General features: G+C 45.0%; 2 protein-coding genes and 1 long non-coding RNA gene across 8 annotated transcripts; 1 reads left to right on the forward strand and 2 right to left on the reverse strand.

Annotated features, from left to right (window-relative positions):
* Positions 1 to 247: 247 nt before the first annotated feature.
* Positions 248 to 17,551, reverse strand: LOC134161480 (uncharacterized). Of its 3 annotated transcripts, XR_009963993.1 has the most exons (6): positions 16,984 to 17,551; positions 16,754 to 16,886; positions 9,689 to 11,084; positions 4,191 to 4,999; positions 3,165 to 3,282; positions 248 to 1,535 (listed from the first exon to the last, which is right to left on the reverse strand). It is a non-coding gene; the product is annotated as an uncharacterized LOC134161480 (long non-coding RNA). The 3 variants fall into 3 exon arrangements; XR_009963992.1 differs by lacking the exons at positions 248 to 1,535; positions 3,165 to 3,282; positions 4,191 to 4,999 and adding an exon at positions 6,077 to 7,004; XR_009963994.1 differs by lacking the exons at positions 248 to 1,535; positions 3,165 to 3,282; positions 4,191 to 4,999 and adding an exon at positions 7,015 to 7,124.
* TCTN1 (tectonic family member 1) lies at positions 5,845 to 19,729 on the forward strand. Of its 3 annotated transcripts, none has more exons than XM_062614179.1 (15): positions 5,850 to 6,080; positions 7,614 to 7,734; positions 9,727 to 9,857; positions 10,616 to 10,782; positions 11,003 to 11,090; positions 11,968 to 12,077; positions 14,227 to 14,247; positions 14,508 to 14,633; positions 15,227 to 15,352; positions 15,754 to 15,836; positions 16,183 to 16,323; positions 16,615 to 16,771; positions 17,796 to 17,921; positions 18,263 to 18,407; positions 18,929 to 19,729. In XM_062614179.1, exons 1-14 carry the CDS (start codon positions 5,927 to 5,929, stop codon positions 18,404 to 18,406), a joined length of 1,695 nt encoding a protein of 564 aa, XP_062470163.1. In that variant the 5' UTR covers positions 5,850 to 5,926; the 3' UTR covers position 18,407; positions 18,929 to 19,729. The 3 variants fall into 3 exon arrangements, with proteins under 3 accessions (XP_062470180.1, XP_062470163.1, XP_062470173.1); XM_062614189.1 differs by having other exon boundaries at positions 18,946 to 19,729; XM_062614196.1 differs by lacking the exon at positions 17,796 to 17,921 and having other exon boundaries at positions 5,845 to 6,080.
* HVCN1 (hydrogen voltage gated channel 1) lies at positions 19,661 to 25,710 on the reverse strand. 2 transcript variants are annotated; one of them, XM_062614299.1, is made up of 6 exons: positions 25,584 to 25,710; positions 23,802 to 24,034; positions 23,194 to 23,298; positions 22,512 to 22,743; positions 20,339 to 20,451; positions 19,661 to 20,016 (listed from the first exon to the last, which is right to left on the reverse strand). In XM_062614299.1, exons 2-6 carry the CDS (start codon positions 23,997 to 23,999, stop codon positions 19,951 to 19,953), a joined length of 714 nt encoding a protein of 237 aa, XP_062470283.1. In that variant the 5' UTR covers positions 24,000 to 24,034; positions 25,584 to 25,710; the 3' UTR covers positions 19,661 to 19,950. The 2 variants fall into 2 exon arrangements, with proteins under 2 accessions (XP_062470283.1, XP_062470292.1); XM_062614308.1 differs by having other exon boundaries at positions 25,627 to 25,684.
* Between the last annotated feature and the right edge of the window lie 1,512 nt (positions 25,711 to 27,222).

Here is a 27,222-nt window from a genome sequence, read left to right on the forward strand (position 1 = left end):
TCTCCTCCACCACAAGCATTGCTGCCTCACCCCTCCTGTATCACTAGCAGGAAAGGGAAGCACATATTGTCAAGAGTTTCCTCCACAGAGTCATTCTTTCCCTCCTCTCGCTCTCATTCTTCCACCTTCTTGTCCAGTTCCCTTCTAGGATAAGTCCAGCCTGGCCTCACCCCCATTTTCGTTAACAGCTTGTGCTGTGCTGGGCAGCTGTGGTTAGCACAGGGTGATGTGTCCTGCAGTGGCTGGGTGCACACTGTGTTGAGCCACAGAGAACCCAGGTTTGGTTGGAAGCATGGGGTGTTTCCCGGAGCTGGATGGGACACTCTCTGTACTGCTTTGCCAGTCAGCCATGGGTTGGGAAACTCAGTGTGAGCACAAGGCTGTCAAACACACTTGGTAGAGCACAGCCCCATGTTTCAGTAAGGGCTCCCATGCCAGCTCATGCTCCTCAATCCCTGCTCAGCACCCAGACACGAGGAAGGTGGCATCATCTGTATGAGAATTAGTGACCACTGCTGAACTCTTTCACTCCTGCACTGTAGTCTTTCACTCACACTGTGCCCAGATGCAAAACTGCTGTTGGTTTTCATTCAGCTCACTTAGCTCCCATGAGACGAAGAACAACCGCTGGAAATGAAACAGGACATTTGGGTTTCCCCACTGTTCAGTACGAGTCCTGATAGGTCTCCCATAAATCCCTCTCAGGACATGCCCTCCTGCAGCCTCACTCTGCATTATTCTTGTACCCTGAGGGTCAATATCCTGCCAAGTGATATTTGTTTAAAATTCTCAAATGCACAAATTTGGCACAAAAACTGGGGCAAAGGGCATTCCCCTGGTTACTGCAGCTGGGTGGAATCTTCCCACCTCAAAGTCCAAGATCCACTTCCATCAGTTCAGTTAAGCTGCAAAACAAAATGAACTCTTCCTGCTAGGCTTGCTCAGACCAATAAATGCAATGGGGAACTCTAAGCAGAAGTGCTGTGCAATGTACTCAACTGTGGAAGGCACAAGCAGTTTTTCAGCTTGTATTAAGACTGATTCACTTGTAGCTGACGTCAATGCTCCCTCCCTGCTATCTTAGCCTTGGGATTGGAGTATGATAAATATTACCTGTAATGCCATCTGCTGTACAGAGGCAGCCCAGGCTTCTCGCTATTTATTTAAGGGCTAATGTTGTGCTAGACCAGAATGCAGTTTATTTCAGCCTGATTTGACTTTGGTTTGACTCTAATTAAAAATGCTTGTCTGCTTGAGTTTTTAAAGTCATCTGTCATGGAGCAAAACTCATGTTTGCCTTGAAAAGATGAAGAAGTTCAAGACAGCACAGTTAAAACCAAATAGAAAACTAATGTGAAAGGGTGATGCCAGACTTCACATGGAAGAGATAGGAGGAGATGCTGAGTCAGAAGATCACCATCTCAGGATGGGAACAAGGACCTCCCAAATCCCAGCTGTTATGGAGCGCTGGTTTGTTTTGCTTATCAGTTTCTCCCTCGGTTCCTTTAGAATCTCAACCAAGTCATCCACTTTCTCTATAAAACACAGAATACTGCAGTGTAATGGTGACTCTAACTTTTGGTCAGTGGTAAAATTGTTTTGAATGGCACCATGCTGAAAATACATATTTAGATCAAGTAACACACATACAAAACTGCTCCTCTTAGGATTTTATCCTCATTTTAAACGTTTAAAGTAACAGGAATTACTTCTCTAGGAATTCCACTTCCTAGAGAATTCCTAACTCCTTCATGACAGTAACTCTGTTGAGCATTTTTTAGTACTAAAAACCTCCTAACACTAAAACCTGAGCAGTTAAAAGCCTTGTATATGGTGTGTTCAGAAAGAGCCCACAAATAGCTTGAACACCTCATCCATCATTGTTTATGAAGACTCTGCTTATTGAGCTAATTCTGAACTAGTTTAAATGTCAAAAAAAATAAAATTAAGCTGTCTAACCAAAATTATATGTGTCCATGGGTAGAATTTCTGTCACTGCACAAAAGCACGTGGACTTTGCCAGTTTACTCACTTAGATTCTCATATTTGTAGCTATATTCAGGACAGATACTGGTGCACTGTTCTGAAAACTCGAGTGACTTGTTCTGAGAAACTGCAATAGTTTTAGATGTGTTAAAGTAATTATTTAAATTTCAAGTAATTTTAAAAGGTGAGGACTGTGGTCAAAGTTATAGAGTTAAAAATAACATTTAACTGAATTATTAAATAAGCTTGGATGAGAGAAACTGAAACATACCTAATGTGGTTTGCATAGTCCTAGCATTTCATAAAGGACATCTGTGTTAGTTTTATTTGTGCTTACAATCAGTTACTTACCCTGCTTTTATGGTGCTTGACAAGACTTGATCCTGCCACATTTGGATTGCAAATGCCACTCTACAGTGCTTAAATGCACATCAAAATCTTGCTCCTTAATATATGACTAAAATAGTGCTACAGTAAATCCCTTCAAATGTTTTTTCATAGACAGCAATCAACTGCATCTTCAACTGCTCGAATTTCCATTTTGTAGGACCTCCCCTGTGAGCATCACAGTACCCTTTTTAATTATTAATGCCCACATGTTGATGGGATAAATCAGGATCTCTGTGATGGAGAACATGCAGTATTTAGCAATGTCCCAATCTTGTCCCACCCTCTGCGGAGTTTGCTCTTTGGAACCTGCTTCAGAAGTCTTAACACAAGGGTGCTTTTGTGATGGTGGAACTTTTCAAAAGGTTTTTCTTATACTTGGCTTTTGTCTTCCCTTGTTTTTTTAATGACAAAAGCATATTTTGTTTGGTTTTTTTTTAATCTATTTTTTTAATGTTACATTCTGAAAGACTTAATACATTTTGTTTATGTGTGCATATATCTGGGTAGATATCATGCCTTTATTGAACTATCTCTTCCTACAGTTAAGGAATTTAGAATTAGTCACTTAAACATTAATAAAGAGGAAACTGAAGTGACTACTATGTTAATCCTGTTCTTCTTTTACAAGTACTACTGGAAATGAATTTTAGGTGAATTGTTGGTCTGAGTAAAGCCCTAACTTGCTATGGGGAAAACAATCATTAGGAAACCAGATTAATTATACTTTGCTATTGAACAGTTGCCCAGTTCTATTCTATTTCAATGGTAGATGCAGTAAGAAATAATACCTCTTATTCATCCAGCTCCTGCCCACATGCATTCAGGGTGCAATCTGTGCTTTCAGCAAGGCTTGGTTTTCATCAAGGAGGCTGGTCCCTTGCGCACCATCAGCTTTGCAAAGTAATTCTGGATGCAAAACAGAATGTATTACATTATATTTTCCCTTGTGCATTGTCAACGGCCCTTTTTACTCAGTTTAAATGCATTAAACATTTAAACTAACAAGTAGGGGTGCTTTAATATTAATGAGCTCATCTCATGATGCTGCAGTTGAACGTGTTATATAGAAGACAGAATACAACCAACAATGATAAACCATAAACTAAGCACCACTCTCCCTCCAAGCCTCCAAACCAAATTCCAGATTTCCAAATGTGCAGGACTTCTACAGAGGAGAAACATCCTCATCCTTGTCAACTGACCATACATAGTCATAGTATGGGAGATTAGTCAAGAAGTCCAAGGGACTGTAAGCCCCCAAGTCAGCTTCACCCAGAGAGATGAGAGTCTGATCTCAAGGGGCAGTGAAGGAGAGCACAGCCACACACTCAGACTGCTCCCTCCTGCAGGCTTCCCTCTCCCTTGGAAGTGGAGAAAAGCCCCACAGCTGCTAGAAGTAAAACTCCCAAATCTATTTTTTACTTTCCCTTAAGCAAGAGGATGCGGAAACTTCAGTCACTTCATAGTGACAAAAGTAAAGAGCTTCACTTGCCTTTTAACAGGCAGGAAAACAAGTCTCCTTTATTCAGGGGACAGTTACCTGCCTAAGGACTCCTTCTTGAAGCTGCAAGTCTTCTTACTCTGCTGCTAACAGGTCCTTGCCTGATTTCTATAACCTGTGCCTATGTGTGTTATTAAGCAGGGGCAAAGAAATCAGAGTTTTCAGGGTAGTGCATCAATATCTGTCCTGACCACAGCTATGAATATGCAAATCTGAGTAAACTGGCAAAGGTAACATGTTCCTCTGCTCTGGGACCAGGAAAGAGACTGCTTTTTAAAGATTCCCGTGATTTCCTCCAAATATAGGCACTGACTCTATTTGATGTCTGCAGCCAGTACTGGCACAGCCTTAGTGAGAAGGAAAAAGGAGCCCTTGATGCCATTTTTACAGTCTCTTTTCAAAATGGAAATGTACTTGAAGTTACTGTTACTCTTCAAGCCTGAGAAAAAAGCCAGACCCAACAGTAGTAACATCATTGAGGAGACCTTACTGAAAGGAAAAGCATGAATGTTTCCATTGTAATCTCAGAAACAGCAAAGAAACAAAGAGACTAAACACACTGGGTTTTCTTCCCCAAGGAAGAAGGCAAATACAGTAACTTTAAGTTATATTTAACAGAAAGAATGCAGACTGGACACCCAGGTGAGACTGTCTACACATAAGGCACACAGATGTCTGAGGTACAATGGAGTATGCTGGATTCTCACCTTCATGTCACCTTTGAAGTATTAAGTCTTCTTTCCAAAGAGAAGGATGACTCCAGGACTTCGCCACGTAATACGGAGCTATTTCAAATCCATCTTACGTTACCAGCTCTTTGATAGTATCAAATGACCTTGGTAGCCTTGTACTGCGTGAGGCAGACAACAGTTTGTCTTGCATAACTCATCAACTCCTTTGTGAGTAATGGGCTCTTGTGCGGCAAGAGGAGAGTGTGAAGGTGACAAAGCCTTTGTGGAATCATTTCAGTTCTCAGCAGAATCTGGAACATCAATGTACTAAATACGCACTGTCGACGTGAAGTTGCATGGGCAGCAGTCAAGTGGATCGACGTGAAAGAGAACATGCCCTCTTGTGGCCTTGCAGCTCTCAGCGCTTCCCTTCAAGAGGACGGGAACGACCCTGATCAGAAAAAGAAGGCACACTGTAACAATGCACTTGTTAGTCTGATGCAGGAACAAACGTTGTAGAGGTGCTTTTGAGCAGGAAATGCAGAACACAAGACTTCAAAGGTTAAAAAGTCATCTCTTGGTTGGAACTGAAGCCTGGATGTTGGTATTTGTAAGATAGCCGTAAAGAACTGTGATCATTCAGTCGCTCTCTAGCTCATTTTTTACAAGTTAGCATAAAAACACCTGTATATACTGCAGGATTACTGGTAAGACTGATGAACAAACAGATGCGCTGGACATTAATTGTTTTCAAAAGGAGAAATGGAATTTTCTAAAGAAATTAAATGGACTTTAAAAATTGGCTTGAGATTACTAAAAAGTTGCAAAAATACACTAAACGTAAGATTTTACAGCTCCCAAGCGGCCATTCCCCACCTTTGCGTATGGCTTTCCAGCAGAACTTTTGCCCAAACCGCATACATGGCTAATGCTTCAGTTGCTACAACTTAAGCCTTTTCCTCTTGCCCTTGGCTTAGCACCGAGGGCCACCGACACCCAAGTTACAGCCGCGCTGGGCGGCTTCTGACAGGGCTGGGTGGCACAAGTGGGTGCTTGAGGCAGCCATGATGGCGGCCCTGAGGTGAGCAGAGTGGCCTCACAGGAGGCCATACCCAGGCAGAGGCTCAGTGTGTCGCCTCACCCCAGGTCTCCCTGCGACGAATGGAGCTGAGGGCGGCAGGAAGCAAGAGCCAAACACGACCCAGCCTCCCCTCGCCACCCGCCATGGCGCCAGAGCGCACATCCCCGTCCCCATCCAGCCCCACTACCTCAGACACCCTCCCGTCATGCCCCGGGAGGGCGGGAACTCACGCTTCCCGTGATGCCCCACGCTCCCTGGCAACCGCGCCGTTGCTAGGGGCGGCCGGCAGCGTCCGTCATGGCGGCGGCGCTGGGGTTCGGGGCCTTCCTCCTCCTCCTCCTCCCGCCGCCGCTCCGGGCAGCAGAGCCGAGGGAGGATCCCGGAGCGCCACCGGAGACCAGCACGGCCGTCCCGGCGCGGACCCGCAGAGGGCCCGCTCCGGTTACGGACGGTGGGTGCCTTAGGGCTTTTGCGCGGCACCGGCGGCTATTGCCGGGCAAGGGAAAGCTGCTTCTCCGTGGGGATTTACCGGGGCTGTGCTGCAGTTGTGCTCCGAGCACCCCTCTCTAGCAGCACCCCAGGCCAGGCGGGGCTCAGGGCTTCCTCAGGCAGGTTTACAACCCTACAGTACCGCTACACAGCCGCTGGGCACGCTGATCCTGGCATGCACGGCCAGGATACAGGTCCCCCTGCCCACCCAGCACCCTGCTCTGAGCCCATGGGGCACAGCCTGGCCTGGCAGAGGGGACCCAGGCTCACCCTGTGTGTGCTGGAGATCTCCCAACTGAGCTGGTGGCACACACAGTTTGCTCCAAGACTCGGAACTCGGCCCCAGCTCTGTGTGTTCATAGTGATGCTATGGCAAGATAGATGACGGATCGTTGTTTGGTTTCCTACTGTCTCCTAATCGGCAGGTATACTTTAACTTTTGGTTTCCCAGTGTTGTTGCCAAGTGTTCAGCTTGCCTGGGTTACTTGCCAAATTAAACATGTCCCGGTGTGTACCCATCCTTAGGGAAAAAGAGACTTAAATCTCTGATCTCAGAGATACAACCTCCCAACCTAATCATCTGTGTTTAAACTTACCTTGTTTACGAGGTGAGCTAAGGATTGCAGTGCTAAACTCAGTGAACGGAACAGTCAGAGCATCAGAGATTCCAGGAAATACCTGGATACTGTTCAGATGGTCAGAGAACATCCGAGAGGCCATAAAGAAATGGGCAAGAGTCAAAATAAAAGCAGCATTAGTTAGGAAAATGAATGTTGTTTGAATGTCTTCCCTACAGAGCTGGGCTTCATTTTCTTCACTCTGTTGTTCTTAAGTCAGTATTTATTACAGAATACCATCTCTCAAACCCACTTCATTAGAGTAATAGCTGTTGTTTGAATTTATAAACTTGAAAACCCAAGAATGTTTAAGAAGTTGCCAAGTGTATTTTATCGAGCCAGCTTACAGTATTGGTAGCACTTTCTATTATTACAATATTTCACAGTGTCTAAAGAGAGGAGAAACAACAAAGTCAACTATGGTTACATTGGCACATCGGGAAAACATATTACCGGACCTTGGGACATGCTCAATACTTGTAAACATCTCACTGCTCTATCAAAATGTTTCCTTTTCTGTTTGTTTTCCCAATAAGCTGAACAAGCAAGAAGTGAGTCTTGTTTATATCTCTTCCCCCCTCTGCAGGGCTGGGTATATTTTCATACCTTTGAAACTCCTATAACATTGCTTTTTTGATTTCATAGGGAACACAGCAGCAGGTTTTAGTATGCCCTTGGTTTTGTTCTTGTGTCCCACATAGATTTGCTAAGTAGCAAAAAAGATAGCTTTAGAAAATGACTTTTTAAAGGCACATGAATTTGGATGTAGACTTTGGACCATTGTCAGAAACAAGGCGAGGTGAAGAATGGAAGTGTTGGGGAACATGCTGTAGTGTGTAAAGTTTCAGTTCTAATTTCAATCTCTCCCCCCCCCTCAGTTGCCAAGCTGTGTGTTTGTGACCTGCTGGTGGCAGAATGTGATGTGAATTGCTGCTGTGACCCTGATTGCAGTGCAGCAGATTTCAGCCTCTTCACTACCTGTTCAGTTCCTGTGGTCACGTAAGTGCATAAGCAGCTGTGTGAAGTAAAATCTTATTTGCTGCATGCATCTGTAAGGGCTCTATTAACAAATCCTATCCACTCTCCCTCTCCATTCTAACTCCTGCCTACCCTTTGACCAGTCCTTCCTGCACTAGGCCTGAAAACTTTTGTCCCCAACCAGGTAGAACAACAAATTGTCCTCCCACCTGTTTCTCTTTGACTTATTCCCTCATTTCTGAACTCATACTCCTTGCTTTTCTTCTCTTCCCTTGTTTATGGGTACTTAAGTAGTGATACCTTCTGTTGGGCCAAGAATAATACATCTTTAAACTTAAATCAATACAATGCAGTGTCTGGAGTTAAAGCTGATACCATGGGACCATCTGGTCACCCCCTTCAGTCATCAGCAATTTATCAGTAACCTCTTTCATTATGGTTTATGATATCAGATAGAAACTTGATCAATTCAGGGCTTAATGAACAAGTTTGAGCATTGTTCTGGTCCTCATTTTACAAGTCAGCATCCCAACCTGCTGCCTCACTGCCAGTCCGTCACATTAGAAACAGTGAAATCTAACATTATATCAATAAGTTAATGCCAATAATTATTTCTTTGCTATTTACAGTCTCTGTGAAACCACTCTCACCCAATTTCATCTCCTCAAAAAGGAGTTAAGAAAGCTCCTTCAAATCTGTAATGTAAAAAAGTCTCTTGGTGACTTTTCAGAACAAAAAGTACAGCTCTTCAACCCACCTTCTGCATAAGTCATGTCAATGTGAACACTGGGGTTTATTCTTGGTGCTTTGAAATTTGAATTAGCAGTCATCCCAGACCATGGGTTCTTATTGTTCTTGCACACAATGACTACTGATTCCCATTTATAGATATCAGAAAGGTCTAATCAGCGCCTTCCTGAGTGACAGTTTCATTGTCTCGGGTGACTGTTCTGTCTTTGTCAACTAGAAATGTATAAAATGAAGTTCTGTTTCTTTTCCCAAAGTCTTTTGTGTGAAATGTTTCTTTTACAGGAAAATCCATGGGATTTTCAATGGCTGCAAGGACTGTGGATCTCATTATTTACATCTAGATTTATAAACATCAGTGTAATTGTGTTAGTTACTGAAAGGGTTTGACTGATCCCAAGTAAGAGGCGATGTGGCCTCAGAAACAGCAGAGAAAGGGCATTTGATTTAGGACGTGAATGCTACTAACAAATGCTTTACCTCATGGAAGAGTTTAACTCCATACTTAAAAGGCATTTCACTTCTTCAATATCTCTCCTTGACTGTTTTAACCCTGCCCCAGCACCAGTTTCACAGCAATCACCATCTTTTATTTCCGGCATGTAGGACACACCAGTGCTCTTCAGGGTATGAACTGGCACATTCACTGCCACGGTTCTGGGCTGCTGTGGATGAGCCCATGGCACATCTACAAATACTTTGTTAGACTGGAGTGAGTTATTTCACCCTCCTGTCTCTGCCATTTCTTTTACGTGTATCTCAAGTAGGACTTCCTGCCCCAAGTGAATATTAATCCAATATTCACAAAACTGACCTTTTTTTTTTGTCTACATGCCATTATGTCACCCTAAAGGTCATACTTCCCACTTGTGTTGTATAAATAAGAGTGCTTCTGAGCTGTGTATACTGTGTGGGACACTCTGCAATTTGTGGTGTCTCACACCACATGGATCCCATCCAACTTCTCATTTTAGCTCTAATATTATTAGTGTCAGGTTCTCCCCTTTCCCGTCTCCCACCTTTCTTCATGTTGCTGCTCAATTTCCACTGCTAGATAAAAGCTGTTGGAGAATTCTCTATTATTTATTACTAAGCACACAGTAAAAAACAATATAAGCCTTCAAAGGAGACACAATTGCAGTACGTTATGTTAAAACAGTAATCTCGTGCTTTTTTTTGATGCTGCCTACATATATGAAAAGAACTTGAAAACACGGTCAATACTCACTTGAAGTAGGTCACTGATTTTATTATTATTGCTTGCAGAGGTGACAGCCGTCTGTGTAGTCAGAAAGCTGCCATATATTCACTTGATGTTGAAGCAAATCCACCAGAAAGAGTATTTAAATTAATCGACCAAGTCAATCCCAGTATTTTCTGCATTCATGCTACAAACTGTAAGTAAGAACTGTTGCTAATATTAAGCATTGTGGTGTTATTTTTGTAAGCTCTTTAGATACCAGAAACAGACTAAAATTAGAACTAACTAAACCTGTCAAAAAACTGGTTATTCTGCAGGTTCACCGTCCTTATGTTGTAATCCTTTCACTTGTGAAACTGTGAAGATAAAACATCTCTAATTCTTAGTTTCTCTGTTGGAAAAAAAAATAAACTGTTTTGTGGGGTTTATTTGTTTTTAAATAATTTATCATCATAATATTTAAAGTTGTCTTATGGGAAACTAACTCCTTCCTGATCAGTTGCTGTAACTATGTAATAGCCACCAGTGGTACAAATCCATTATGCCCAGCTTTGGGAAGAAGTGACTTGCTGGGAAGGAGTTATCTGTGCTGTGTTCTCTTAACTAACATACAGTCAGAATTAAATTATCTGAATACTTCAATGGGATCTGTAGACACTAACTGACAAGTCTTTGTTTTGTAACATAGGCTGCTAGAAACCATGGTTTTGAGAGTAAGGGACTTACCCTTTTCCTTACGTTTGTGCTTTCATGGACCTGGGGGAAATAATGGGTTGAGATACTGCTTAGGTTTTCTTTTAAATAAAATAGAAAGCTTTTCTTAGAGAAAAGCTGTGTTAATATTTTTCTATTGCTGAGTTTTTAATGACTCCAGAAGGAAAAAAATTGTTACTAAATGCTGTTTCTGTATCTTTTATCCCCAAAGTTCTCCTATTCTTTAAAATGTTTTGACAGATGAACAAGCACTCACCTTCAGTTCCCCTGAAATTCCTACTTCTGAGAATTTTGATCAATTGCTTAAGCAGTTTGGAAGTGCTACGTTCAGTGCTGAGCCTGAGAGCTGGGACATGAACACAGATGATCAGAATCTGTCTGACGCAAATGAAACTTACAGATACCAGGTAAATAATGATCTGATGCAATTAGTGTTAGATTGAAGTAAGCATTGTTTGCATCTGCTTTTAAAAACATGCAGTTCTTCTGGAAGAGACAAACTTTATCTTGGCCTTTAAATTTTGAAATGTAAAAATAAGAAGTGTAGCATTTTGTGTTGGCTTACTTAAAAAGTGAACTAGAACTGAAGCATACCTGTACACTGGAATATATTCTTTTATTTGGCAGTATGGTGTTCCTATACAGACAGTGGATGCATTCCTGAGACTGCCTAGTCCTGTGGTCTCCTCTTGGTGCTCTGATGAAAATCCTGCAGGTTAGAAACTGCATTTGAATTCAAGTTTCGTTTGCTTTAGAGTGTTCTGCTCTGACTTGATCTTAATCAGTCAGTAAATTGGCACACACAGAGATGTAAATTCAGATAAGGATTCATGAACAAACTGTTCATGTTTCCACTCCTCTGGGTTTATTTTTAGGCATAGGTTGGAAGTTGTGTTGCATCTATGTTAAACATTCAAAGTTAGATATGTAAATCCTTGAGAATCTTGTTAATGGGGTGTTTATCCAACAATAAAACATCCTCTTTGGCATAACTGGTTTAATAGAATAGCACAAGGGTGACACCCTGAGGGAAGAGGGTATTACACAAAGCAAGACCTAACCGGGCAACCTTTGTAAGATCCCTCTTACAACAGTGAGGTTCCTTTCACAGCCTGAATGCAAGTCAAGGCAGACTTGCAGGCTTGAGCTCTACATTTTAATCTTTCACACAGTTTTTTTTTCTCCTCTGCAGAGAGGGAGGGAAAAAGAAAAAGCCACAACCAAACACACAGTTTCCAAACCCCACTGTTGTTATTAAATATGGTATCATAACAATCATGCTGACCGTAAGAAAACTGAAGTCTCTTGTGAAATGAAGAAATCTCATAAGATCTCAAAACTGAAGTAATACATTTTCAGCTGGCTTTTATTAAGCTTTTTTATTAAGCTTCTTTTTATTAAGCTTCTTAAAAAAGTGTTTTGTCTCAGCACTTTGGCAGAATCTAAGAAAGTATCAGTCTTTATAGCTCACACAAACCCTTACCTGCAATAGGATTTACACTTACTTATACTTGAGGTGCTTAGATTTTTATTTCTGGTGTTTATAATTACACTTTAACTTCCTTCAGTAATTCTTTGTGACTTTTTTCCAGGGTTTTTAGTAAACCAGGCTACAAAATGCATTAGATCAGTAAGTGTGGAAAAATGCGAAAACATTCAAGCAATTAGTATGCTGTTCTACATCAACTCCAGCATTTTAGCAGTGAGTATGATTTGTAGCAGTCATACAGCTGACCATTGATACATCATTTGTATCTACAGATTTAAGTCAATTCTATTTGCTAAAGAGTATGGTGCTTTACTGGGTTGGGAAAAACCACCTCCCTGTGCAATGGACTTTTCTACAGAAAGCCTTGGGAAATGTTTTTACTTCAGGCTTTGGTAGCAGAAGCATTTACTGTGCTCTGCTTGGCCAACAAAAATAATGGTCTTGAAGAGACAAGCCTGTTGCTGAGCTTGTGCTTACTGCAGTGGCAGCAGCTTTAGGCTTTTGTGCTTGTTCAAGCTCTTCCAAGAAGCCTGTTACCAGAGTGCATAAGAAGTCTGAGCTTTAACGAGCTGAGAAACCTTTGTACTTAAAGAAGAACTTGTAAGGTTTAATCCTCTGCATAGATACACCTTTCTTACACACCTCAGTTTTTAATAGTAGGGTATTGTACATGCATACTGAGCCTTCCTTTTATAGTCCTCCAACAACATGACCTTTTAACCCACTGAGAGCAAATTTGTTTTTATCCAGCCTACTCCCAAATACAGCCTGTGGTTATTTTTCAAAGTTAAGCTTACTTTTTCATTCCTTTTTGAAGCGGAGGATGATGTCTCATGTAGAAATAAATCCCCTTTCAACAGGAAAGGAAAGCCCCTTAAATAGTTCATGTTCTCACAGGTGGGATCATTCTCCTGCTTATTGAGGACCTCATTAAAATCAGCACATTTGTTGCACACAGATGTCAGCTTTTGGTCATCCTGCTGGGGAAGAGTTAGAGAAAACTCTGCCTCAGAAGGGCATTGAGTGTTTCTGTGTGTATGCAGAATTGACGTTCTTGGTGGCTGTAGAACCAGGAATAACAAGCTTGCCTCAGGACAAGCTCCAAGCAGATGAATGTTTTTGAATTCAAAGGTGAATTCCCCTTTCTCACTAGAACCCGTGTGCTGCTTGCCAGTGACAGCAGCCCAGCTCAGGAGAGGCCAGAATTCTGTCCAAAGTACGTTGGACATTCAGGAAGGATCAGATGCAAGAACTGGAGAGCGCTGAGTAGATGCTGGAGATGGTCTGTAGGAAGCTCCCTTTCCCAAAGGGAGCTGAAGAGGGGTATGACAACAGAAAAGTGACTTGGTACTGGGGACAGGGCAGAGCAGGGAGCCCTTCCAGTGCCAGCAGGTGGAGCTGCTGGCAAAAGATACGGCAGAAACCCGGGGGAGCCCCCGGTAAGAGGACTGGTACAGCAGTTCCTTCAGAAACCCCATCATAATGAACCCATACTCACTGCCAGGCCAGGTAGCTTGAGGGATATGAAGCTCTTGGTAATTGTGGCACTTAATCTCTGCTCTCTCCCCTGGCCTGTCCAGCAGACCCAGGGGCATTCTGATGGCTGAGCTATACCTCAAGGTGTAGATACAAATATGACTGATGACCTTGGGCTGACACTTCTGTGCTTCCATGAAATTTCAGTGGAAATTTTCCTGTGGGGCAACTGTGCATGTCCATGTGCTGTATTACAAGAGGGATTCTTGCTTCTCATTTCATTGTACTGTGAAGCTATGGACTTATTACTATCAGAGCGGCACAACAAAACCTCTTTATTCCTTCGGGAAAGAACAGCCTGGCAGACTTCCTGAACTGGCAGTCTCCGGTTAGTTACAAGTGCTGTTGCACAGAGCTGCAGTAGGAACAATGTTCTCTGACGCCCTCAATGGGTCAAACGCTATGAGGCACAATAACAGTCATCACCTTTCTGATGCAAGTAAACTTCTCCAGTGTTTCTGAGTTGCAAATACAGTGTCCAAGGGAAACACTGGATTCATCTACTACTTGGCAAATGCACTGTATGTTTGTTGGGGATGTAGTCTAGCTAGGCCTGAGGGAAAACTGATGGAAGTCACTAAGACATTTTCCAGTAACTGTCAGAGGAAGTAGAGGATTGGACTATAAGATTTTGCCTACTAGCCATGAAGAGCAGCCATTGTTTTCACACTACCGTATTGTATTTCCAGTAACTTCCATGATATAAAAGTTATTGTAATGATAGTTAAATTGGCAAAGCAGTTAAGCCTTAAATGCTTTACTTAGCTGCTCCTTGTATTAAGTCATGTTTGCTGTCATTTAAATGTGCTCTTTTATTCTTCCCTAGGTGCCCAAGTCAAGTCAGATGGTGAGTATCCTTCTAACTTACTGGGAAGAGCTGGGGGAAAAATTCTTACTTGGTTATAGTCAGTGGGAGCTTTTTTCACTGACTTCATCAGAACAGGGACTTTATCCTTAATCTTTACAGTAAAAATACGGTACCAGAATGTAATATAGTAGTTGTTCAGAGGACTGTTGACAGAACCCAGAAGGGTCACAAATACAATACAAAAAAAGCCAAAAATAATTCTACACAATACTCAGAAATGACATGAATTTGCTTTTCAGGTGAATATTTCTGTCCAGTCCGTATCTGTCCAGTCTCTAAATGGAACGCGGACTTTACTTAATGATAGTGATGTCCTCAGGCTCCCCATGATTTTGGATGAACTGTGCATAAATGTAGTTCTTGGGGTAGGTATGACAGTTCTTTTTCTCCTCATGTTTGATGGAAAGCATCTATGCATCAAATCACTTCTGAGTCACAAACTGCAAAGATGTGAGAAGGGCCTTGCATGGTTTCCATGTATTTGACATCTCCCAAGCAAATGTGACAGGAGAAACACTGACTTTGGGAAAAAGGGAGTATTTTGCAACAAAATAATAACTATATGCAACATAACATGGAGACAGGATGAAATCCTTTTCTATTATGACTGTGTGTATATGGCATAACAGATAATAAAATGAGCTTAGACTCTCCAATATGCTTGGGAGATGTTGACTTCAGGCACAGTGGTGACAGAGGCAGAGGAACACACAGTGCACGTCATCTCAGCTTTAAACCTTAAATGAACATTGGCCTTATGCTCAGAAGAGGTTTTCCAAGAAGCCAGTTTTGAAGAGGCTCCAGCCTTTAGAGGCTGTAGCGTATCTTTACTGTGTACTTGAGTGTTCCTTAAGCAAGGAAGAAAGAAAAAATACTTGCATACTTCTAAATTCCTCTTCTCTAGTTTCACCCTCTTACGTATTTATTCTAATTAATATCTAAAATGTTGAATTTTCAGGTGAGCTATCACATTACATACACAGATGCAGGAGAAATAATAGAAGCAGCTGGTGCTTTTGTCTTGGGGGCAATTAACAAAGAAGCACTTTCAATAGAGCAGAGCTTCGAAATCAGCTTTACTCAGGTAACTGCTGGAGATGTTACGGGTGACTTGGTGAAAGACATTTAATTACAAAACTTATTAAACTTGAATTGGAACAGTTGTTAGCAGCAAGGTAAAATATAACCTGCTCTGGGTACACGAATGAGGCAGCAACGGAGAAGTGGGCAATAATGGCCTCCAAAGTCTGGTTTTCACATTTGGAAGATGCATCTTGTGACTCTCTATAACTGTATCCAGTGAAAGAAAAGCCTGCACCAATGTTAAGAGAATTGTTACAAGCTTACTGTTACCATCTTACCACTATCATTGTTCAAGGCAATCCTTGAACAATCCTTAATAATCCTAAAATAACTGAAATATTTCTATGTTTTCCAACCATTTCAGTACAGGATGAGAACTAATACCGTATGTTTGCATTGCAGGTAAATACAACACCAGTTCCTCTCAGTGGTAATCCTGGTTATGTTGTTGGACTGCCTGTAAGAGCAGGCTTCCGGCCACAAGGATATCCTTTCCCTGTTGAAATTGTCTGCAGCACTTTCACTGGTCCAGCCTCACAAACACTTTCTAGCACGGGCATCTATAATACATTATCTGTTCTTTACCCAGTGTAAAAGTGTGCTTTTGGGCTGTATTTTAGAAGTGGCTTATGACTCAGTCCTGACTGCAATCTCCTGAGACTGTTTAGTGAAACAGATTCAGACCTTCTTTGTACGCTCCAGTGCTTCTTTGCAGTGTAAGAGGAGTCTTGAGCTATTGTAGCATTTTCAGCTATATTTTAAGGATATGACTGAGGATTCTTTCTTCATGATATACATCAAGTATTGAATTTCCCTTTAACCGTGTGTTACATCTGGCATCATTCAAAATACTAACAAATACAGTCAACTTACCATCCTGCAAAGTACATCTGCCCAGGACTGTCTGGTGGCACAGGGAGCCAGAGCCCCAGTGTTATTTGGTTATAACATGATATCAGGCTGTAAGTTACGGTAAGAGGCCATTTCTTTTATTATTTAGTGCTTTTAAACTTGCTGACAGCCCTTTCCATTAGCATCTATTTCAGGTCCTGGGACATTTATACAGCTGGAGGAGTATTGGGAATGGAGTATTTAATTATAAAAAATGTCATTTAATTAACAAGGGTCTTTCTCTTGAAAAGATTGTGTACATTAGCAGCTGTAGCCAGAAGGCTTGAACAGCGCATGAGAGCAAGGAGAAATTATTACTGTGCCAAACTGATAGATTTTGCTTTAATGCATCTCTTTTTTTCTCCCTGGAAGAATGACAGCAGCTATGAAATGCCAGCCTTTGACTCAGGCCCTCCTGGATCTACTGAAGGGACAAAGCTTCCCTGACTACGTGGCCTCATTTGGGAATTCTCAAGCCCAGGATGTGCTCGACTGGGTGCCGATAACTCACCTCTACATTTCAGAACAGGTGAAAGTTACACCACTACCACTGTCCCCTTCACTCTTGCTGTCCTCCCTCCTGAGACCTCTACCTGTACATGTACTGCAGCACCAGCCTGGGCTTCTCAGGGAAAAATACGGACCTACAGGGAAAAAAATGCAGAGACAAACTGGAGGAAAGACTTCGTGGGATAGTCACAAATGAGGAGTTTAGCTCTTGCTCTAGAAGACAGGGTTTACCTTTAATCAAGCTGCTATCCAGGCTTCTCAGTTATGAATCAGGACAACATGTCAGGTACAGAATGAGTTCTAGCCAGTTTAGATTCTTGCTCTTCAGATGGGGATGAAGCACAATAGGTATGGTTGAAAGAGCAAAGTAACAGAATCAGTGCTTGTCCTTGGTGCTTATATCAGGTTAGAGTAAGAGCAAGAATCCTTTAAAGCACAGAAACAGTATATTTGAGTGACCCAAACACTACATTAATTCCTAACATCCTCTGTACTAGTCTTTCTCCTCCCAACAGCACAGATCCTGCTGTTGGTGTCAGGCAGTGCTGCTTGGCACGTGCTGAATGGCAGCATGCCCTCAGCAACAGCTTGCATATAGATTTCTAACAGGCTTTTGCAACTAAACAGTGAATCATTTCTGTAACCAGAAACTTGACAGTTCACAAAGAAATACCTAAAAATACCTAAGATTGTAGGCTTCAAAATTCTGCCCTGACAGAGCTAAGGATTTCTGCTGAAATAAGTCTTCCTACTAAAAAGAGCCAGCTCAGCACTATCACTGAGAGTCACAGCCCTGCTTGAAGTGCTGTTTACAGGGTCAGTTTGTCACCTATGGAGAAACTGCTGGGACACCCCTGAGCCAAGGCTGCAATGCCTGTGCTGCCTGCAGAAGCAGCAGCCCAGGGCACAGGCATGGTGTAGGAGTACTGGGAAGCTCCTGGAGCCAGCTTTGTGGGGGCATTCTGCCAGTTTAATAACATGAATAATTAATGTGGCTGTTTCTGTATGAGTCAGACAATGAGAGAATTTATAACACTTTTCAGAGCTCATGCCAAATACCGGTATCACTTGAAATAGAAGTGAGGTGGACTAAATATGGATCCCTAGTCAATCCACAAGCCAGAATAGTGAATGTTACAGCAACGATCACTACCACCACACTAAAGCAGGTATGTAATTCAATTACAGGACCTAAGACAAAAAGAATGGCTTGTTTTGCTTAGGTATCAGCTCTGCAACAGTGACCCAGTTAATCTCTTTATCTAAAAGTAGCACTTCATATTAGACTCTATTATACCCAACAGTTTCTGTTCCAACTCAAACACAACTGTGGGCTACTGGCCAAAACACACTTCAATAAAAAACTATACGTCATTCATGAAAACACATGGAGCTGTATATGAAAAAACAAACTTTTTACAAGTAACAGCTGAGAATATAACCCAGCACAAACAAAGCAGTTGTACAAAGAGAAGGCTGAAGCTAATGACCATTTGTATTTTCGTTGCAGCTTCCCTCAGGAAGGGAAAGGACTATTCCTATAACCAGTTCTGTTGTTTTCACGGATGTTTCTTTACCTGCAGAGCCAGGCTATAAAGCCTGGCCCACCATTAATGCCAAATTACCCTTTGATTTTTTCTTCCCATTTGTCTGAGGTAAGTATTCATAAAACCCCTCAAACAAACCACATTTCTGCTTTTTCTGACTTGGAGTTCATTTCCTAAAGAAGAGAGGTTTATCCAGTCACTGTGAAGAGGCATCAGTTGTTTCTGAATTGTCAACCTACTGGGTTAAAATGGCCCAGGAGAGAAAGGGTGAATCCTTGTGAGGGCTCGCGGAAGCTTTAGGGCAGAAAAACCCCCACATTAAGTGGAAAGTTCCCAATTCTACCTCTGCCAGGAGGAAAAAAGCTTGAGTCTGAACTTGCTGGTGGCTCTGGCTGCCCAGTCAGCACATGCAGAGCCACCAGCCTCCCAGCGCATTGGCTGCTCTGCTGAGCAGTGTGGATGCAGGAGGGGAAGCGACAGCTCTAAAGGAAAGTAGGCTTCATTATTCTGTGTAATCATGTGCTATTAGATAAGGCTCTAACTATTTTTGTAGATGAATAAGCCACATATTTCTAGCTATTTTCCCCAAACCACTGATTAATTATACCTTTCTTTACAAATCTGACCAGTTAAGTGATGCTTTCAGGAGAGCTCAATGGCCATTCCAGCTGAAATCAACTGGAGATGCCTGCTACAGTCAACACCTTTCAGAATTCCCACTTACTGAATCTTCTACTGTGAAACAGTTTCTCCACAGAGACCTTCTAGTACCTGAAAAGTGTTCAAACACCAGCCTGGTCCTTCAGAACACATTTTCTAAATGGCTTTTCTGGAGTCTTCACAGTTCCCAGCAGTGCACTCACCTACATCTGTTCTCACATATTCCAGTTCTTCTAATGCATTGATTTATGAGCTGTGGAAACAAAGAACTTCGTAGCTCAGCGGCTGCAAACTGACACTTAAAATGGAAGCAGGGATGAGAGAATGCAGTATCAGAAGTCAGATCTGCTGCTGAGAACAAGGCACTGTTTGACGTAAGATGGCACGTGCTGGCCTCTATTTTGGTGCTGATTTGATTGTCAACTACGGGAGTGGTGTGTTGGTATTTTTGAAACAAGCCTTACATAAATATCAAAGTGGCAGAAGCAGCAACAGAAATGAGGAAACTACCAACACTATGAAAAGAATGGTTGGCACAGGAGAGATGTACCAGCGGTGAATGGTCAGCTTGTCGGGAAGCAATGACCTTTCAGCCTGGGTTCTTATCAGTGGCACTGCCAGTTTGTACAAGATGTTACAAACAAAGAACATTATCACTGGAAAAAAATGAACTTATTTCAAATAAGTGGTACTTCCATGTGTTTGTAGCTTGTAAGGATGTGTCTTTATTAAATTACTTTGCAGTCTGGGCTGTACAGCTGTGCAAGGAAGGTCTTATGAAATCACTGTTGTGGGAGGACACGGGATTAATTTTCCACAAAAGTGTTTTTGCAATCCCAAGGTCTAATCAAAACGTGGTCAAATAGAAAATGTTTATAGAAAACACTTATACAAGAGAAAGCAAAGACACACAAAAACCTTGCAGGTCAGTCTGGTAGATTTCAACACTGCACTTTCCAGGGCAGATTTCCCATCTCGGAAAACCAGCCGCCTACTTTTCCTCGCTGACGAGTCCATGCTGTTTTAGTATCTTGTTAAGCCTTTCAATTTCTTGCTCCTGTAGGAGACAAAAATCAAATTATTCATAGAGCTGTTACCTTAAAACAGTTTTGCAGGTTCCCATAGATCTTCCCACTGCTGTAATGTATCTTGAGCTGCTGTAAAACAGGATGACCTCGCTAGGATAGGGCAGAGGCAGCCGTCATCCCTTTGCAAGAGGAGCTGCTATGGGAAGTACAGGCAGGGTTGTGGCTTTTCAGCCCCACAACTTTCTGATGAGGAAACTAAGCTGAGAGCAGCAACCTTGCAAAAGGTTCCCAGCAGCTCACCCTGGGGAGCAGCCAGCAGGTAAACCTCATATAAATTAAGTGTTTTCTTACCTTCTCGACACAGCTGTGTTCCAGTTGTTCAACCTTTGTGGCAAGTTTCAGGTTTATTTGCTTGAGCTTGGACAATTGTTGTTCTGAGCGGGTTTTCACGGATAAAATGATTCCTGTGAAACAATTCACAGTGGATTCGTTTTACAATGCAAAACAGCCCCGAGCAGGAGGTTAACAATACACTGGGTCTGTACTCAAGGAGTTAAATGTGTTCCTCTCGTGCTCTGGTTCTGTCATCTCCAAACCACCCTTCCCAAGTGCTTTTCTTAATGAGGAGGGTTTGAAATTAGCCACCCCAGGGATTCAGATACCAATACCCTGCTGGAAAGAGGCAGCCACTGAGCTGAATTAATCATACTGCCATTCACATCCTCAATTTGAATTCGCTCCCTTGGCACAGCCTGGGGGGATGTAACTGGGGGCAGCTTTGCTGACAACAAAACTCAAAAGGGGCTGTGTTTTAGCTGGTTTCATGTAGTGGGGAGCCTTGTCCTCAGCACAGCCTGGGCACAAGGCTCGTCCACCCTTGGGGCTGACTGCTCTGGCCCTGTGGAACAGGACATGGACACAGCACATCATCCTCAAGGTGTTTTGGCTTCACCTTGCACAGCTGCACAAAGAGTATGTTCATTCCAGTGGAGGTGTCACTTCTCTACTGAAATACTGTGAGGTTCTTACATGTGAACTCAGCTCCCGCAGTAAAGACATTTTCTTCCCACCCTTTTCTGAGGGGGAAAAACCAAAATAGCCTGGTAAGAGCATCAAGAACATCACGTTCTTCCTACCGAGCGGAGCTCTCCTCCGGCTGCTGACAGAACAATGTGCACAGAGGCAGGCACTGAAGCGTGCGGTGTTTCCAGTGCTACAGGCTGGGCTTCGAGGTTCCTCCCTCAAGACAAAGCAGTGATGCTGCTTATTTGCACTGATAACATCAAACAGTCCCACACCTGCCTGTAACCCGGTCCCTATGGGCAGTGAACCATGAACTGTGCAGGGCTCAGACACACACCACCAAAGCTTGGGGCAGGTTTTCTTTGTCCTCTCTGTTCCTCCAAGTGGGCATGGTGAAAAGCTTTGGGAGGAAACCAGGAGCACCCCAGGATTAAGGGGATTTACTTGTACATGCACTACTGGTTTTCTGCTGTAAAATGGCATGTTAAAAGACACCAAGATTCCAAGGTCAGGCAGCTGCATGCAAATTCAGTTTCTCTCTGACTTTCACTAGAACTAAAAAGAACCACAAAAGCTGCTTTCACACTTACCCCCTTCCCGGACACTTCTGCTGATCAGGGATGTTCTCCCCATGAAAACATCAGCTGGGAGCTGCAGGCAAAGGACACAGCCCCAGCCATCCTTGCCTTTCATTCCAACTAATAAGACCTGGAGCTGCATCAAGTGCAGAGTACTTACCAAGAATGGACTCGTAGGCACAGGACAGCACTTAGGCTGAGCTTTCATGCAGGAATTAGAGATAATCTCATTGCCACATTTTTTTTTTACTCCCAAAATTCCTTCCCCGAGAAGGGAGAAGATGTTTCCAGCTCCACTTCCTTCAGCAGTATCTGAATTCACATCTATTTGCAACAATTACAGTTTCAACAGCAGACTCAGTAAAGTCTGATTTGGGGATATTTATATTCCTCTTTTTATGATAAACCCTTTGAATCCAAGTAAGAAAGATCCAGAGTGGGATCAGGACGTTCCCTGCAGCATCCCTGCAGGGGATGACAGAGTCACAGCAGAACATCAGAGCAGCAAGACCTACTCTGCCATGAAAGTCAACTCAGGAAGGCAGGGTTTTACCCTGTTCCCTTATTGAAACATCACCAAAAGGATCCTACCATGCAAACCTAAGACATGAGCCATTCCCTCCAGGATGCAAGAGCAGATTATAGGTTGTTTTAAGGGGAATGTGCCTGATGCTGCCATGCTAGAGCTGGCCATCACTGAAGGATCACACCAACACAAGCAGCAGATTATTGCTGCTCCAAAGAAATTCCACCCAAATTAAGGCTCCAGCAACAAAAACCAGATGGATGAAACTGAGTTTGCTGGGAGAGCAAGACCATGGGGTCCAGGAGATGACTTTGAAAAGGAAACAAAGACCTGAGCCCAGGTAATGCAGGAAAGGTCAGCAAATCCAGCCCATACAGCAGGGGAAGCTCACACCTACCATTGATAATCCTGGCCACTCGCCACAGCCGCAGCAGGATCAGGAGCCCAACAGCTTCGAACTCATGCTCCCGGAAGATGAGGACGACATCGAGGATGAAGGACACAATGACCACGATCCCATCCAGCACTTCAAACTTGTGGTGAAAGAACTCTCGGCGGTACACGAACACTTTAAACCCCACCTCAACCAGGAAGATAGTTAAAATGGAAAGGGAGAGGTAGTGGAAAACCTGGGAAAAGACAGTGCAAGTTTAGGGTCAGGAAACCCTCCTGCATGCTCATGATCAGGGCAGCCTGGAAAACCTCCTACATGCGAGGGCATGTCTGGTTTGGCTGTACAAGGGGAAGGGCTGGGGCCTCCTGCTCTAAAGCACAACCAGAGCATGTGGCTGTCAGTGGACTGGACCAGAAGGTGTGAAGATGACTGAGAGAAGGGTGGTGAGAGTGATTCAGCCCTCCTGCAGCCCAAGGAAACACAAGGCTGCTGCATGGATGGCATGAACTGAGCCAGATTGGTCCCGCATACTGCGGGGCTGTCACACAAGTCTTGGTGAGGCCTTCATCTGTGTGCCTGCAACTGCTGCCTCGGCACAGCTTAAAGTCCAGGTCCTGCTTTGCCCAGTCATCCCATCTAGTAGGCTTTCAACCACTAAAGAGAGCAAAATCACCATGCATTTTACCTTTGGGGTTATATTATATTTGTCCGGATGGATGATTTTCAAGTCCATAAGCAATTCCCCGAGAACCAACAAGGCATCCAGGATGACCAAACAGACAATCAAGATCTGTTGGAGGAGAAGAACCAATATAAACCCCCACCCAGCACAGACAGATCAGCAAGAGGAGCCAATACAGCCTTCAGCTAAACATGCCTCAATGCCCTGGGTCCCCAGTTCAGCTGGTTGTACTTGATGGAGCTTTCTACTGCTCCCACCCAGCACTTCCACTCCTGCAGACCCGGGTCAGTGGGTTTATTCCTGTGAAGTCTCACCCACATAAAACCTCCTGGGTGCCCACCAAGCCCAGCCATTGCCCAGTGCTTGGTATAGGGGGTGTCTTGGGGAGCTCGAGCTGTGAGCAGCATGCACTGAGGCTTGTCACTGCTCAGGAAACACCTGCACCGGCTGTGGAGCACTGTGTTCCCATGGGACAGCTCAGCTCAGAGGCAGCAGCCACTCTTGCAGCACTGTGACTGCTCACGAGCTACATCCCACATCAGTTTCATCACAAGTGCCTTTGGCCAGATCTCACCCTCATCTCCCTTCAGCCCAGGTTTGTTCTGCCTCACCTGAAACCTGCGGGAGCTGAAGAGCTTTTTCATCATGTCCTGGAAGGAGACATCTCTCCTGGTGGGCTCCAGCTTGATTTCCGAATCTGGCTGCTTCTCCCCAGCATCCTCCTCCTCTTCCTCCCATTTCTGATAGTCATTACTCCACTGCACTGGGTCATCACCCACCACTGTGAAGTGCTTCAGGTACCTGGACATGGCTCTGGATCAAGCTGGCATCACCCTGCCAATGCCTGAGAGACAAGAACAGAGCATCACCTCCCTGCGAGGGGCTGACCAAGGATGCCAAATCCCTTTCCTTTCACCACAGCAAGTGACAGGAGTGTGACAGTGCTCAGGCACAGCCAGGCGGGTGGCGTGGACGTGCCCTGCTGATGGGAAGTTGCTCAATGGTGGAGCCACATGTTTTGCATCACCTCCCACGGCACGACATGGAGCCCCCGCTGCCTTCCCCAGTGCTGTTTGCACCCCGTCTGCTGCTCTACAATGAGGAACTCGCTCGTGAGGTATTTCCAAACATCTCCAAACAAAGCATTGATTACAGGAGGAAAAAACACCCGCCCTTATCTCACATCTCATGATGCCAGAAGAGGCACCTGCCAGTTTCCCACTGGAAAGAGCCACTGTGTTTCTAGTAGGCCCTGGTTTTGGTCAGAAGCTGGAAGCAAGTGATTTCCTCCCCTTCATTCACTTTCTCATCCCTTACACAACCAGGACAGGCTGCTTGTAGCAACGGGTCTGATACTGCCCTTCCAGTGGCTGCAGTTGCAGCCCAGCTGCCCTGGGCTAACCCTCCATCCTTACCCACCTGCCACAACACTGACCTGAGAAACAGCTGTAACTTCCCTTCTTTAACATCAGGGTCCCAAATTGTTTTACCCTTTACAGCCAAAATAAGCAGGCAATTCCCACACTTCAGCCTGGATGGTGGGCGATGCTGTACAAACCCATCTCTTCTCCCTGCATCCTTCAGAATGCATCCTCCATCACCCTCAGGCATCCTGACTTCAGCCTGTCCCTATGGATGCCCGGTTAGTGCCAGGACCAACCCCAAATCCACAGATGATCCTGGCTGCAGCTCGACACTGGGGACAACTGCAGAAGAGGTTCCATCTGCACCTGCTGTCCTGTTCCCTGATCACAGCTCACCCTTCCTCTTTGGGCTGCCTGGCCCACAAATCCTGCCAAAAACCACATCCCCATCCTCAATGAGGCTGTCCATGCATCCGTCATTGCCAAAGCCATCTGGAGAGCTCAACACAAGCCACTTGTGCCCACCGGAGCCCCCGTGGGTCTGCCCGTGCCCCCGGGTTGCTCTGCCTCCCCTCACTCCCTGCAGTTGGAGGTCCTGGAGGGCCACCCTGGGCTCCACTCACAGCAGGGGTGGCCTTAGAAGGCACCTCCTTATCCGATGTAGGGGTGCCTCACAGATACAGCACCTTCATTCCAGACCACCAGGCACTGAGTGGAGCCCAGTGGAGCCCCGCAGGGAGCTGCTTCGCCACCATCGACCCCCCCCCCCCCCCCCAGCCTCTTGCGCGATGGCCTCTGGGCTCGCTCGGCCCGCGGGGCCTGGAGCCGTCACCGGTGGATGGAGCAAGCGGGACCGACGCTGCCGTCGGAGCTCCCCACCTCCCTGAGACCGGAGCAACCGGTCAGCTCCTGGGGCTGGGCGGAGCCCCGGGCCCCGGCGAGACCCCTGCCGCGGAGGACGTGGCGGCCCGGGGGGAGCCCTGCTGCACTTCCCATCCCACCCCACCCCATCCCCAGGCCGGCACTCACCGCGCCAAGCCCTTGAGCGTCCCGGCCCCTCTGCCCCCGGTACCGTGCGCGTCCCGGCTGCGCCCGCCGCCCCGCGCTCCCCAGTGCTGCGCGGCCTCCCCCCGGCCCGGCTCCGCCCCCCAGCCACGGCCGGCCCCACCGTCCGACCGGCCCCGCCCGGAAGGCTCCGAACGGGTCCCGAGCCCCGGTCCCCGGTCCGACATTCCCCCTCCCCGGCTCCCTACGCCGCGTCCCGGAGCTGTCGAACAGGACCCGCAGGACCGTGGTTCAGACTTCTGTTCTCTTTAAGTTTTAACCAGCCCCAGATCCAGCACAGCTCTGAAATCAAATCGAGTCTCTGCTGGGATCAGAGCTCGGCTGCCGAGCAGGGAGGGACACAAGATCAGTCCCACAGAGTAGGTGGAGGCCCAGGGATCGCATGGATTACAGAAATTTAAAACCTAGAAATGAGGCCGGGATTAACCTGCCTCCACTTACAGGCTCATGTTTTATCTGAAGGCTTCTTCTTATTTAGGGCTCCCTTCAATCTACAAACATGAGCTCATTTGGGAAGTGCCCTAAGCAAACTCAACTGCAAGAACGATCAGGGACCCATCTCTGCTGGGCCAAACCTGAGGTATTTCTGAAGAAATGAAGAAGCATCTCCCCCTTTTGCACTTCTAACACCCAAAGACACTTGTTTCTTGGAAAGTTTCCTCCTAGGGAGCGCCTAAATCTTCTGGAACCTCAGCGTTTTCTAGCACCTCATCCCAATGGTCCATCCTTGTGCACCTCCCAGGTGGAGAACAGGCACAGGGCTCCACCTCAGATTTCATCACTTTTTGTCAGAGCAGCACATTCAGGTTAGACTTGGGTGTACAGCACAAGGCCAGGGCTGAAGATAACTCGGGTTTATCACAACTGTCCTGCTTTGGTGGAGATTTGCAGCAAGGGCGCAGTGCCTGCTGGAGCCACAGCACCTGCTGTTCCTGAACTGGATGATCCTGCAAGTATTATTATGGAAAAACAATAGGAAATCTGTGCCTGCTGCTCCCTCTCTCCCTCCACTGATCAAAAATCCCCAAGAAATGGGAATAAAACCTGCCTCTGAGCTTTTGATTGCAACCCGCAGCGCCAGCAGCAAGTCGCCTTCCCTTCCTCCTCTGGGGTGGGACAGGAACCTTCCACTGCCATGGGACTTCCTTCACCCCGAGCAGCCGTGATCCGGGAGCAGTGCCAGGGAACGCAGCCCAGACCAGGCGCGTGTCACTGAAACCGCATCTGAGGAGAGAAGAAGGAAACAAGTCGCAGAGGAAGATGTGACACAGCGACAGGCACAGCAGCCGGGGTGGGGGGGAACAGTTGCAGATGGGTTAACGCATGCCTTGGCACAGGTCACATAAAACCATTTCCACTTGTGCTCCGTTATCACTAGATCTAGAGATGCAGGTGACTATTGTACTAGGAGGGATTAAAATCAGAGCAGTAAAGAAAACCACAGAAGTGATTTAAAGGGTAAAAAAGGGGGTAAGGAAGCCTGTGACAGGCAATCACCAAAACCTGATGTAACAAGCTCATCTAATAATACCAAGAGCTGGGTTATTAGCTGTAGAGGGGACAAGGTGCCTGGAGGAAGAAAAATGTTCTTGGATTTGGTAGA

This window comes from Pezoporus occidentalis, unplaced genomic scaffold, assembly GCF_034315485.1.
Source record: "Pezoporus occidentalis ecotype Australia unplaced genomic scaffold, CSIRO_AGI_Poc_V1 ctg102, whole genome shotgun sequence".
Classification (NCBI taxonomy): Eukaryota; Metazoa; Chordata; class Aves; order Psittaciformes; family Psittacidae; genus Pezoporus; species Pezoporus occidentalis.